The sequence below is a fragment of the Dermacentor albipictus genome, chromosome 4 (genome assembly GCF_038994185.2).
Source record: "Dermacentor albipictus isolate Rhodes 1998 colony chromosome 4, USDA_Dalb.pri_finalv2, whole genome shotgun sequence".
Classification (NCBI taxonomy): Eukaryota; Metazoa; Arthropoda; class Arachnida; order Ixodida; family Ixodidae; genus Dermacentor; species Dermacentor albipictus.
Genome location: NC_091824.1, coordinates 137,610,597 through 137,624,249, shown reverse-complemented (window position 1 = coordinate 137,624,249; position 13,653 = coordinate 137,610,597). Strand labels below are relative to the sequence as shown.

The 13,653-nt window shown below is 42.6% G+C and overlaps 1 protein-coding gene across 1 annotated transcript; it reads right to left on the bottom strand.

Moving 5' to 3' along the window:
- Positions 1–3,475: 3,475 nt before the first annotated feature.
- On the bottom strand, positions 3,476–13,578 carry DCTN6-p27 (dynactin subunit 6). Its single transcript, XM_065423931.1, has 7 exons — positions 13,391–13,578; positions 13,208–13,275; positions 13,012–13,117; positions 12,487–12,563; positions 12,204–12,251; positions 10,047–10,189; positions 3,476–3,721 (listed from the first exon to the last, which is right to left on the bottom strand). The coding sequence occupies exons 1-7, from the start codon at positions 13,423–13,425 to the stop codon at positions 3,617–3,619; spliced, it is 582 nt and encodes a 193-aa protein (XP_065280003.1). The 5' UTR covers positions 13,426–13,578; the 3' UTR covers positions 3,476–3,616.
- Positions 13,579–13,653: the final 75 nt, after the last annotated feature.

The following is a 13,653-nucleotide window of genomic DNA, read 5'->3' as shown; positions in this document are numbered from 1 at the left end:
TTCTGAAGGCAGCCTAGTTTTGGTTTCATTCAATTCATAAATGTCCTCTTCATCTCTCTGTTCTAAGGCTGTATATTTGTTTGGATGTGTCAACCTGAATTGGTCTGCTTTTACGCTTACTGCATCTAAGTTGGCCCGTTTCTTCTGGACCAATTTTACTCTTTCTCTCGTGAAATTGAGGTAAATGCTAGCCCTAACTAACCTATGATCACTACATTTTACCTTACCTAACACTTCTACATCCTGCACTACTCTTTTGAAAAATTTGTATGAGAAATTGAACGAGATGTATGCGTGTCGCACAGATTTGACGAGAAATATATGCTCGGATCGGCAGAAAGTAAGAATTCTTGTTTCACCATTAGGGCCTTTCACGGTCCTCTTTTTGTTCCAACGCTTCCTGTAGTAGGTGTCCATTATTCGCAGCTTATTCCTTTCCGCGAATTCAAGCAACATCTCTCCTCGAGTGTTCCTAAAATCCACGCCGTAGTTGCCAATCGTTTGTTCACCAGCCTGCCTTTCCCCATTTTTCTGTTGAAATCGCCCATGACTACCGTATACTGAGTTCGCACTTTTCGCATCGCTAATTCACCATCTTCATAAAACTGTTCTATTTCTTCAGCATCGTGACTGGAGGTTGGAGTGTAGGTTTGTACTACCCTTATCCTATACTTCATATTCAGCTTTATTACGACTACTGCTACCCCCTAGTTAATGCTGTGTAGAATTCGTCAATGTTGCTCGCTTTGTCCTTATGTCACTGTTGCCCGCTATGTCCTTATGGATTAGGAATCCTACTCCGAACTGCTCCTTATCTGGTAGTCCTCTACAGCAGAGGACGTGGCCATTTGTCAGCGCTGTATAAGCCTCACCAGTTCTTCTAACCTAACTACGCTAATGATATCCCAAACAATGCCTGATAGTTCCTCAGAGTCCGGCTAGGTTAGCTTCACTCGAGAGGGTTCGGGTGTTAAACGTTGCAAGGGTCAGTTTTCACTGGCGGCCTGTCCGGGTCCAGAGATTCTCAGCACTCTCTGCTGCGTTACAGGACTGACCGCCATCTTGGTCAGGTGCTCCGCAGCTGCTAAGGACGGAGGCCATTGGGTAACTGAATGGGTCATTTGGGGAGGGGGTGGCCGAATATGCACCAGGGAGGCCAATTCCTTTTCTGGTGAGGGAGTGTCTCGTTGAAGCTTAGTGGATCTTCCTAACTTGGTTGTACCTGGATTAGTATAGCCCCACTTGCTTTCGGCGTTTTTGCCAGTGTCAGCGCGCCACTCCGAGTCTGGAGATGTAGTGTATTGGGGGAGGTGAATTCGAGTTTCCCACCTCCAGGGGGAAAAGAAGTGTATATATGTTTACAATAATAATAATACAATATTAATAATAATAATAATAATAATAATAATAATGATGATGATGATGATGATGATGATAATAATAATAATAATAATAATATGTGAAAGCGAGTTATCTTATGCAGAAAGCGAATATATTGAATTGTTTGAAATCGGGTCAGCCCTAAACTTGAAAGAAATTGAAAATCGCAAATATTTCGCACGTCGTCGCCGCGCGCCGTACGCTGCATGTGCGAGTGAAACTTGCGAGGGTCATCCGACGATCGCGTCTCAATCTCGAGCGCTCAAGGGAGGAAAGCACGGAGGAAGCGCGCCGTCTTGCGTCGCGCACGAGGCATTGGGGGTAGGGGACGTAGAAGGGGGGAGGCGTTCTACTCCAGCGGCTGCTGCGTACGACGAGGCCTCGCGGGTGCAGTATCTTGAAAGCGATCTGCGATGTGGGCAAAGTACGCCGAGTGCTAGAAGCTTCGTATGCGCTGTGATTTCGATACTTCGCGTAGCACCGAGAGGCAGCACGAAGGTCGATTCGCTCGCTTCTGCTGCCGCGCTTCCTCACTCCAGCGTATTGACTGCGAGTTTCCGCAGTCATGGAGTGATGTCGTCATGTTTACCTGTGCGCGCGTGAAACCATGCTTGTTAACTTAGCAAAAGTTTACAAGTATATACGGCCGATAAAACTACTATCCTTACTTCGTATAGCTGTCTACTAATTTGCTATCGCAATCGATGCTTCGCCGTTCGGGCAAAACTACGCCTTTTTTTTTTCGACACAATCGTAAAGTTGGCGGCTATGTATTATGTCGGCTGTAGAGTTCCCCAGGGTACGGCCAGTGAGCGACATCCTGCCCTAATAAGATTATTGTTCTCTTTAATAGCTTAAGTTATGAGCGTATGGCAATTCTTAAGCTAGCAATTGACATTAATTAGAACAAAGAAAAAGGGAAATAGAAAATTACGAGAGCGTTTATTCGCGGATTCGATAATTACGATGTCATCGCAACAGTTCAGTGTGTAAAGCGCACTGACGATGGATGCAGCCCTTGACTACTCTTTTTTTCTCTTTATTGAATGGGCACTTTCCACGACCTCGGGACATAGCGCCATGCCTCCCCAGAATCTACGAACCCTAGCCGAGAAACTGGGCGACACGTAACTTACCTGCATAATTAGTGCCATCGTTACTTTTGGTGTCACTGGCGTAATCCGCTTATCTTTTTCTCCCAGTTCGGCAGGACTGACATTGATCGACGCACATAGCAGCGAGATATACCCTACCCCACACCCATATACGCGCGTACACCAACATACGATTTTTGCACTCTCGCAATATAACACAGATTCCGCTGAACTTGCTTTGACAAGTATATAGCAGTAACAACCAGTATACTGTCAGCTACTAAGTCAGATCTTTCGTACACTACTTTGTTAGTGTTAGAGTAACCTGTCTATCACTCTTAGGCTTGCAACGAGCGCTGTCGGAGCGTCAGGGTAAGAAAGCACGAAACTCAGGATCCAAGAGCTACACTAAATCAGCTTAGAATGATACAGCACTATTTCTAAACTCTTTGTTCATTTTGCGGTATTATGTTTATTATAAAAAAAATGAAGGACGAAGTGCCGTTTTCTGAATTTCGCGCTGAAACACCAGCGCCGGTATCTCAGTGTGACGTCACAGATTTCAGCGCATTTTTTTTTCGTATTTGGCCCATTTTGGCTTTGTTAAAGTTCATGAAAGTTGCTTAATGCAGTGTTTGGCTCCTTTGCAATAAAATGTAGTCCATCTTTAACGATGAAAAACAACTAAATGTGCCCGCACGGAAGCCGTCATAATCTGTGACATCACGGCGAGCTGGTGCGGAAAGTTCACGGCGGCGGCGCCACCTGTCTGCCATTTCTGTGTCTTTTCTGTCATATGAAACTTCTTATGGTTATGTTTGTTTTAATTGTAGAATGATGATTTACTAACACAGCTCTCTTTTCATGCCAACTGTATTTCCCTTTAGTGTCCCATAAAAACGTCAGTTGCTAATAAAGCCGAGACAGTCGCTGTCAGAGGGCAGGAAACTTAGCGGTATCCCACTGCTTACGGCACTATACAGAACATAAGACACCAAACAAACCCATCATGTGTTACTTTATTTCGTTCTGAAGTTCTTGAAGCAGAACCCAGCACTTGCTTCCTCGACCTCTCCCCCCCGCCCAAAAAAAAAACACATAAGAAACAAGTAAAGCCGAAGCTCATGAATAAAGCTCCTTCTCTACTTCTTCAACTGCTGGAGAACTTGCTCTCCCTTGGACGGTTTCCAGAAGTAATGATAGTTTGGCAGGACTTTGGTCAGGAAGTCCAACTGCAACGTCTGGGTCTATACACAGAAAGCCAACATATGAATAGTAAAGACCAACACAATAATAATCGTTTCAAATGAGCGTAAAAGGTGTTTGTATACACTGCGTATAAGAATTGTGGATTAACGCATCATTATATCTCGTCCTTGCTCCGCAATCCCTACGTCCGGTCAGAAAAAAAAGCGCTTAGAAAGAGTTAAATCTAACAGAAAGAATAGCAGTTGAAGAAAGAACATTAATATGTGAATAAAAACCAGATTCATAAATTATTCGGAAGCATGACTGACTCAAAGCAAAGTTTCGGCGTCATTGGGTGCAAAATAACCGATGGCAAGTGAAAACGTAGAAACTGAAACGTACCGTGCAAAGCTTCAACAAATTCTATGGCCCCTAACATGTGCAAATTCTGTGCACGTGAAGGAAAACAAAGTTATGTTGCCGCAGAGGTTCATGCCATACTTCTACTCAGCCACTTACACTTATTATTCAATAGCCCGACATATACCACTATGTGAAGACATCATCATAAAGAGCTCGCCGTATGACTACGCAGTCTAAATTTGCCAGCATATGCTAGGACGTATTGTTTATTCCTTCATAGCGGCTCCGAACCAGCGCTAACTTGGTTTTCTTCTTTTCAGGTGCTAAAAGGGGTGGCCGATTATGTCGCCAACCATACAGGATTTCGTGAGCCCGTCCCAATATTTATGAAAAAGTGCCAAGTTTCTACTCTACCCTGTCGAAACGAGTATGTGTGCCACATTCAAGCCCGGTCAGATCCGAATCCGAAGCTCTCCTCACGAGCATAATGACCAGCGTGCGGCTTAGAACTTCCAGACTCTTTCACTTTGCAGTGTTCTTACATTCCTGTCATTTAGGAACGCTCTAGCGAAGAGAATTTTTCAGTGAAGTGTTTTTTCGAAGCCGACAAACCCACACGCATGTAAAACACGCTATAGCATGGCTTTATGCCAATCACCCTTCTCTCCCCCGCTCCTGACGTCCCACTTCCCGACACCATGCGAACGAGGGTTATACGTGGCGAGTTGACGCCGACAAGCGAGCTTCGCCGCAATACAATGGTGCGTGTAGTGAAGCAAAGGTAACATATGTTCCGAAATCTTACCAAGGTCGTCATCGTAAAAACCTATGTAATGTCGCTCACAGTACCTATTTAGCGTAACCTCCTTAAACTATGTCTATTGCCCGCTGTATCGAAGCGCGGTCGTTTTAACCACGCATAAAGCGTCGCCACTGCAAATACATGCTCCAAATTTGTTCTCTTTGCCCCTTACGAGAATTTAGTTCTTTTTTTTTCAGTATTTAAACGGGGAGGACTTTATGGAAACCGGGGGAACTCCAGCCATACGACCAGCTTTGCACTACATGAAGTCACTAAATACACACAGCAGAGCCAAAACCCGTGGATTTTGACATTTTTCTTGCACTCACTGCCCAACTGTACTTGCATGCCTCTCCGACCCATTATTTTGCTCAAGATGCGCTCCAAATTGTCCGCAAACTGTCTACGAACAGTACAATGCCTCCTGTTATCAGACTGCCTAGTTACCCTGTGTGTGTTAGCTGTATGCTGGCTACAAGCATGAGCCCAGTTCTCCTGACGAGCCTAAGTACTCTAAACACATACGACAAGCATGAAATGCTTCTTCACTCCATTGTGAGCGGTTTTGAAGGGGTATCTCAAGTACAACGGAAGCCATTTATAATCTAAGTAAAGCCACTGGGAATCAAACGAAACTCATTGGCAATCCAATGCAAGCCACTGGAATCCTTAGAAATCTACTTGCAGCTGCAACACCTCTTTCACAAAATGTTTCAGCAGAAAAAAAGCTTTGTTCTCTGTTGGCAGCAAGGATCCAAGCAAGACTCCAATGCACAGGTGTGGCAGGGAGCCTGCCATGCTATCAATTGATCTCCAGTACAAGTTCAGACAGTACTCCTTGAGGCATAGTATAGGGCATATGTGATGCAGTCTGAGATATGTCACACACAAAGCTGTTGGAGACAAAAACAAAGAGCGACCTTCAGTGAGAACAGGCAGCACCTACAGCTTTTCGTACGCAGTGAAATAGCCGCTAGAGATGAAGGAGCAATAGAAGAAAAAGAACCTAAATAAATGAATGCCTAACCTATGTATAGCAACGGCGTACAAGAAATCAGTTGATTGTAACCAAACACAAACAATGACAAGTGGGGTACAAGTCCAGCAGAAAAGGCTTTCTGCATTTGTATTTAGAAGATGTCCATGATCGAGACACCAGGCATGCTGCTTTATAAGAACCATGCTACATAACATGTGCAGCAGTATACTCGACTACATTTTCCATAACAACAATCCTGCACTGATACCTTAATGCAAACTAGTGTATGAGGGAGATCATGTGAGCGGAGATATGCAGTAATATGTGCACATTCGTGGTATCTTTATAAAGAAGCATTTCATGTTAACATCTACCGTATTCACTAGCTTAAGGGCAGCACTTGTTTCTTTTTTGTGATCGTGACGAGCTGTGGCCCTCACATTGGGGCAGACCATTTCAGTTCCATTTTCCTGGCTGAGTGTATGTCCAGTGATCTCTTGATACTAAAAGAGGGAATGCTATTGCTTTATCAATGCACTTATTTGTTTATGCTTGCATGCCATGCACCTGATGCCTGCCCAGTCCTCACCACTATCACTGTTGCTGCTTGCTCCTCAGGCTCTGTTCAGTAGCACGTTTGTGGATGTGGTCACCTCCAGTGCCATTCGTGACATTAAATATGCCTGTAACTTCAAAGCTTTTCATAACGCCTGAAGATACTGCATGCCATGCACCCAAGAATGCAAGAGCAGACAAATATATATATATATATATATATATATATATATATATATATATATATATATATATATATATATATATATATATATATATATATACTTTTTTTCTCGAATTTACACTGCCAAGCTCGAGGTGCAGCTCTCACATGAGCGCATCCCTCACTCACATGCATACGGTGCTTCTTAAAATGAGCGATTGGTTTATTATTTTTGTTTGTGTAGCCAGAACACACCTGGCTACACAAACAAAAATCATAAACCAATCCCTCATTTTCAGAAATACCACACGCATGTGAGTAAGGGATGCACTCACGTAAAGCCTGGGATACATTCAGCGTACTTTCATGGCGAACTTCACCCTGCATAAATAGACGCAGTGGGACAATGTCGATGGTTCGCTGGCATTGCTTACATTCAGCGAAAGGCAGCCGGATGCCACCGCGCATTTGTCTGTGTTGCCAGACTTTAGGAATGTGTTTCTGGATAAGAAAAAAAATAGTAAATGCGCTTTTTATTGTATTATTTGTTGTTAATGACTAAACAACCTGGAAAATAGTTTCACAGAGGCACTTACAAACGATTTCTGCACATTTCATTGAGCTGTAAGCATTTTAGCGGGCTGGCTTTCTGCCGTCTGGCTATGTTGAGAGGTGATACCATGGAGCGCGAACATTGCAGAAGGTTTTGTGGTTCTCCAACAGTGACTTTAGTTTACTTTGTGCAAAAACACATTGTGGTTATTCATGTTTACTTCAGTTTCGGTCCCTCTGTTAAAGCCTCCTCCAACAACAAGCATTTAGTACTGCAGCCGGGGAGGATAGAATTATCGGTATTTGGCGTGAAATGGGCTTGTCAGCGGCTGTCGTTCTCGATGCCCTAGGGATTCCGTGCGCCGCCTCAGCCCTCACAGGTGCAAACAGCCAGAAGGCCAGGCATGTTCGGCTTGTTGTCACTCTTTTCCCTCAAGGCACTCCAGCAGAAGGGAGTTATGGTTGTAGTAGAGCAGGGGTGCACAAATCAAACTTTGCGAGCACGCATGCCGACAGCGAAAAAAAAAAAAACGCTTTGGGCACCGCAAACGAGAAACCCATATGGGCGGCACCACGCACAAAAAAAAGACAATAATAAGAAAAGCAGTACAATGCATGCACTATTTTGCGCCATGGAACCTTCGATCAGGTTGGTAAGCAAACTGCACCCCACTTATAATTATCTGTTTCGTGAGCACCACACTAAAGTTTGTAGACTAAAAAATTACTTTACACAAATTTTGACTCTTAAACATTCAATATCTGGCTGTAATGATCCACGGTGTCCCTTTTCACGCGCAGAGAGCCCGAAAGTGTGCGGCCAAACTAGCCAAAACGCCCACATTCGGTCACTTCAGTGCGGACGCGTGACTGACGCTTCGATGGAAAAGTAAAAATACACAAAAACCAACCAACTGCCGGAAGTCGAAGGGAGATCAATCATCGTGACGCCTGGTGACCGCGCGAGGCACTCCTGCTACTTCCTACGGCGACTTCCGCCAGGCGACATTTTTACGATCGGACCGGGTAGCTGGCGGGAGTCAAATTTTTGGACGCCGAGGGGCGAGCGTTCGCCGCCGGGCGTATTTCGTTGCCTGGATGCCGGTTTTCTGCTCCATGTATCCCGGGCTTAAGAGCTGCACCTCAAACTTGGCAAGAGTTCTACATATCCTGCTCACTACCCCTCAAAGCACCCTTTGGAGTCAAATAATATTTGGATCTTGTAATATACTGACTGACCGCAAACTATACTACAGCTAACCAATTCCATGCATTGAAGTGAAAGCTATGGTTCATGTTAGTTAACTATAAAAGCCAGCCAAAAGAAAGGCCCCTCCCTTTTGTGCCTCTGATGACCAAGTTAATACAAGGATTTGTTAAGGACTAGCAGGACACTGTGGGCAAGCCCCCTTCCCCTTTGATTGGTTGATATGAGCCCTATCCATCAGTGCACTGCACAGAGTTGGTGAGACAGAGTGTAGTGGTTCATTTCACAGATTGCATTAGCAGTGGTCGAACAGCCTTTTGACTCTCTGGCACAGATCTTGGTACAGGCAAAACACTGGTCAGGTGCAGTGACAAGTGCTTTCATCAGATGTTGAATGTACTATATCTACACACCATTTGTCTCAATTTTAACTGAAATAGACAATGAAAATAATGGAGCCAGCTTCATGCACATCAATGAGATATGTGGGATGAAAATTACGAAACCAGCTTCGCTACTTTTAAAAGAATGGCTTTCCCTTTGCATATATTTTGGTAGGCGGTAAAAAGCCACGGTATAAAGGGCGTGTAAGGGATGCCATGCCCTAGGACATGCGCAGCTAAAGTCACCTTGAAGACGTCCAGAAGTTTCCTTAGCTTTAACGTGCACCCTTAACATCTATGTAAAATAGCGTGCGACTAGAAACTATCCGAGGCTTCTTTTTGATTCCTTGAGCAAGCTCCGTGCCATGCTAGTATGAGGAATACAATACTGCCAAAGAAATGGCACAAACAAAACCACGGAGTGGCAGTACATTACACGCTCCACCGAAGAGCAATGCAATGTGTAAAAAAGCAGCACATGGGGCATAAAATTGGGGACCGATGGCGTCGGCTATCAGCCATCGGTCACTCCAATGAATTCAGTAATGACAATGATAGCATGCTTTGGGTTTTTGTTTAAATTTTACTATAACGAGGCAGCATGAAAAGAATGAGGGTTTTGTGCTCAAGCTTCTGTGGCACAGGCTCAGCAATGTTTTGCAAAAGTGCTGTTCTGGAGCAGGATGGCACAGAGGATTGCTCTTGGCACAATTAGTGCAGCAGTTCGACCACTGCATTAAGTAAAAAACTTCAATTGTAGGTCTAGGCAATACATGAAAGTAATGACAGAAGGCCTGAAAAAGAAATCTATCATTATCAGCACTGTTTCTTGATGTAAGCACTACAGGAAGTATGCAATGTTTAAATACCTTTTCTTAAAGGTCTGTGAGTGACACTGACTCCCCGTATTTCTTTCAATAAATCATCCTGACTTTAATTCAAATATCCCAACTTCGCAGCTCCATCAAATCTGTCATCGATCTTGCATGCATGTATTACCTGCATTAAAGATTGCATTAATTCTGCTAGTAGTGCAATGGAACAACCATTTGCCTTTGGAAATACCAAAAGATGAAAAGATGTATTATGTGGACATTAAACAATATGACATGCTATCATTTTGTCAGAAAGAGTACTTATACTATACTTACACTTACACTTACACTAGAAAGAGCAACTTATACTTTATACTTGCTCTTGATGAGATCGACTTTTTATTGCTGCAACATTGACTACCAAGTTCACTAAAATGAATTGATATTTCAAGAAAATGAATTAAATGTGCCTTCCCTACCGCACTACATATACAGAAATTAATAAGAACAGTTATCTATATTTTTGTGCCGATAACACCATTGCAAAACACCCTGCATTACTCACCGCTGGCTTTTCATTTTGGATTCTTCTTTCACACGTACGGCCATATATTACTGTATTTTCCTTCAGCTTCTCATGAGTAGTGACTTCACACATGGCACCGATGACGCAACCACTTGTCAGTTCAGTGTATCTTCCCAATTTGCCTAAGACCGACATAAAGTAAAAGGCATTCTGTCATTGAAAGCCTACAGAACAGCATGTAATGCAGACAAAAAAAGAATGAATGGTGCACAAGGTAGCACTGGTATGATATAACATATGCCAGCAACATTCAATGCTGTGCGATAACGACGCACCCTAGTGCAATTAGTCCTACACACTACATTAGCATGAAAGGAAAAAATTGTCATCCACCTGAATTCTGGCATGAAGCTACAAAGAAAACATATACGTGTTTCTCGAAAAGAAAGCCTCGCACTTGAAGAAAAATTCACCCTGGTTTGGGATTTTGTTCTTTTTCTTCAACTGTGAGGCTTTCTTTCTGAAAGAAACTCATATGGGGTTTCCTTTGTAGCTTCATGCTGCAATTCAGGTGGATGACAACTTTCCCCTTTCATGTACTTTCCTCCACCTTGTGGACTTCTGCAGAACTGATTTTGCAGCAGCATTTTGGCAGCCCAAAAAGAAAACTCCAGTTATCTGCAGTGAAAATATTTTACCATTTTTCACATGACACACACATGATTAAGCTGACTTGACAAGCTTCCAGGACACTGTTATGAAAGTGTGCTTCCTGATCAATGTTTCTTTTTTCTTGTCAACTTGGAAATGCAGTTTGATCAGAACAAGATGGATTTTGTCCTAAAGGAGATAATATAGTGTGAGAGCAAAATAAGCACAGGTTTTACCAACAAAGCAGAAATCGACATCATGCTCTAGCAACTACTATATAATCTATACAACTATAAAGAAGGTACATAGTCAGCTAACGAAGAAGTGCAGCATTCAGTAAATGAAAGTCACAACTTCTCCTGCAAAATGATCTGCAAATACTATATGTGAGCTCTATGTGAAGACTCTATGTGAAGCAATAAGTGTTGCAGTTTCTCAAGTAATTCTCACAAATATAATAATGGTATGACAAAGTACATGAGCATAATCAGTCGCTGAGGCTGTTCAATATTTGAGCTAATCATTGAAGCCCTGCTCATGATATGGTGTGCTGTTTTCCATAAAACATAATACAATATATATATATATATATATATATATATATATATATATATATTTCCATACTTTAAACATATACAAATTTATAGTACTCTCCTAGAAGCACGACAGACTTGTTGTACCATTTTCTCTATTGCTCAAAACTGTTCAGTGACTCCTGCACAAACCGATGCCCTTCAATAGTTCTATTTTCTTCTTTGGCTCCTCCACATCTTGGAAATGCTTTTCTTTAAGCTATCATTTCACTTTTGGAGTTCGCAAGAGGTACAATATGGGTTGCACAGAGAGAACAAGATGGTATTTTCATCTCATTTTTTGTCGGCAAGTGCTGCACACCAAGTGCCATGTGGGCACAAGCATACGGTGCACAAGCCACTTGTTCATGCTCCAAAAAATGTTTCTTCATATGCCATCACACAAATATTTGAGCATTCAACACAAAAATGCTGGCTGACACTCTGATCTTGCAATAAAAATTTAGAACGATGACGCTTACTGATATAAAAAAATTTACTAAGAGAGAACAGAACTTGATGCACACATTATTTGACATTGACTATTGCAAAACTGACACAGATGGCAACACAGGCTACGAAAAAGCAATGCAGTGAGTAGACGAAACTTCTCATAAGGCTGCTGTTTGTCAAGTAATGGAGCTGATAGTGCAGCGTGCACTCCTAGTGGCACTTGCCGGTATTAAATTTCTTGCAACAACACCTTGTTTTCGGTGAAGTGGTTCACCTTGACAGTTTTCATAAAAACGAGCGAAAGACAAAGACAAAAGGAACACATACGATGCCAGTCCTGTCGTATGTGTTCCTTTCGTCTTTGTCTTTAGTGCGTTTTTATAAAAAACTACTAAATTTCCTTCTGCCTCAGTAATAAAAATTATCGTTACTTTTGTAACCCTCTTCATATGTAGCTCTCATACAAACAACCTGCAACATTTACAAGAATTAACTCTAATGTGGAAAATGTCTTACTCACTTTTTGATTCGAGAACATTGTTGTTTCCTATTGCAAGTGCTTCAGAGTCTGGGCAATAAATAGTCAAAGAAACAACATGTGTTCTCAAAAAAAAAAATATCCTTTACAGAATCGTGCTAGCACCATCCACTCGCTGCACTTCAAGTTCACATGTTCTGCAAAACTAAACAACAGATCATTCATCAAAGATAGAGGCTAAAAAGACATCATTAGCAATAATCGCTGTCATGATCCCCTTTATGTCAACTGCCCTATTTCAATTTTATAGTACACACAAGGATACAACTCCCAACTTCAAAAACATTGTTGTTCCCAATTGTCATCACGCTCTCCGAGTCAGGTGCATCCCCTTCTTTTCTCCTGCGATGGAAGTGAGGAAAGTAAGCAAAATGAACAAAACATTTCTTCATGAGTCATCACTCTTTCATGATGCGGAGCAGCAGAAGTTTCGAAGTGCTTTACCACTGCAATATTTGCTGCCTTTTTTTTTTTTTTTAGTGCTGTCCAAACGTCTCGTTTCAACCACGGCCATCTTGTGATTCTACGCACAATGCCAGAGTGCAACCTAAGCACAGCTAAATACCTGAAACTAGCCAGAACTACAGCCAACGGACTTTTGTAACATCACCCCGCATTTTGTACGCTTAATCCATGTAAGATGCACCTCGAAGAGCACACAGGAATTTGAAAGACACTCTATATTTACGGCTAGATAAGCAGTATTTCGTACGCTAGATTTGTGAACTACGAGTGATATGCACCGAAAATAAGTGCAGCACAAACTGTCGAAGAAATCAAGGTACAAGACCTGTTGACTATGTAGACCTGCTCTTCAATAAGGTTGTTGTCTCCGATAATTATAGGTCCAGCTTCAGCAATAATGTGCGCCGCAGGATGAACAATGGTGCGGCTCCCTGCAGTAAATAAGCGAGTTTAGTAGGGAAATACCGCGATGCGTTGCAAACCAGGTAATACACGGTTTCCTATTGATCATAAGCACAAACCGATCGTCACATCTCCTTTTATTTCGCATTCTGCCGTCACAACAGCACCAGCGTATATCTTCACAGTTCTGGAAGTAAAACACGAAATTTGGTAAGAAAGTCTCTTCTAAAATATATGTGCGCATATGTTTTACTGTACTAAGCAACGCCCAGTCTGAATGACATCCGAAGTCGTCCGCTCACCCGCCTGAAGGCTTAGGCAGGGACGCCGTGCTCATTGTGTATAATAGTAAACACGGATGCCTGGAAACAATCACTGCAAATAAAAACGCGGGTATGTGGTCGCTGTAGGCTAATTCATGCGGCAATTTGAAGTGGTAATTGACAGCTCTCACAACCACTGATCGTCAGCCATGTTACAAGCTTCTGGTGTGGATACGGCAATGGATACAAATGGCATTTAGAGGGGTCAAATAATGCCTACTATCAAGCAAATTAAGCTACGC

Coding starts and splice junctions, on each gene's coding strand:
- DCTN6-p27 (XM_065423931.1), bottom strand. CDS start 13,425: ATGAGCACGGCGTCCCTGCCTAAGCCTTCAGGCGG. Junction 13,118..13,207: donor AAAAGGAGATGTGACGATCG/GTTTGTGCTTAT, acceptor TATTTACTGCAG/GGAGCCGCACCATTGTTCAT. Junction 12,252..12,486: donor TGTTTTTGAAGTTGGGAGTT/GTATCCTTGTGT, acceptor TTTATTGCCCAG/ACTCTGAAGCACTTGCAATA.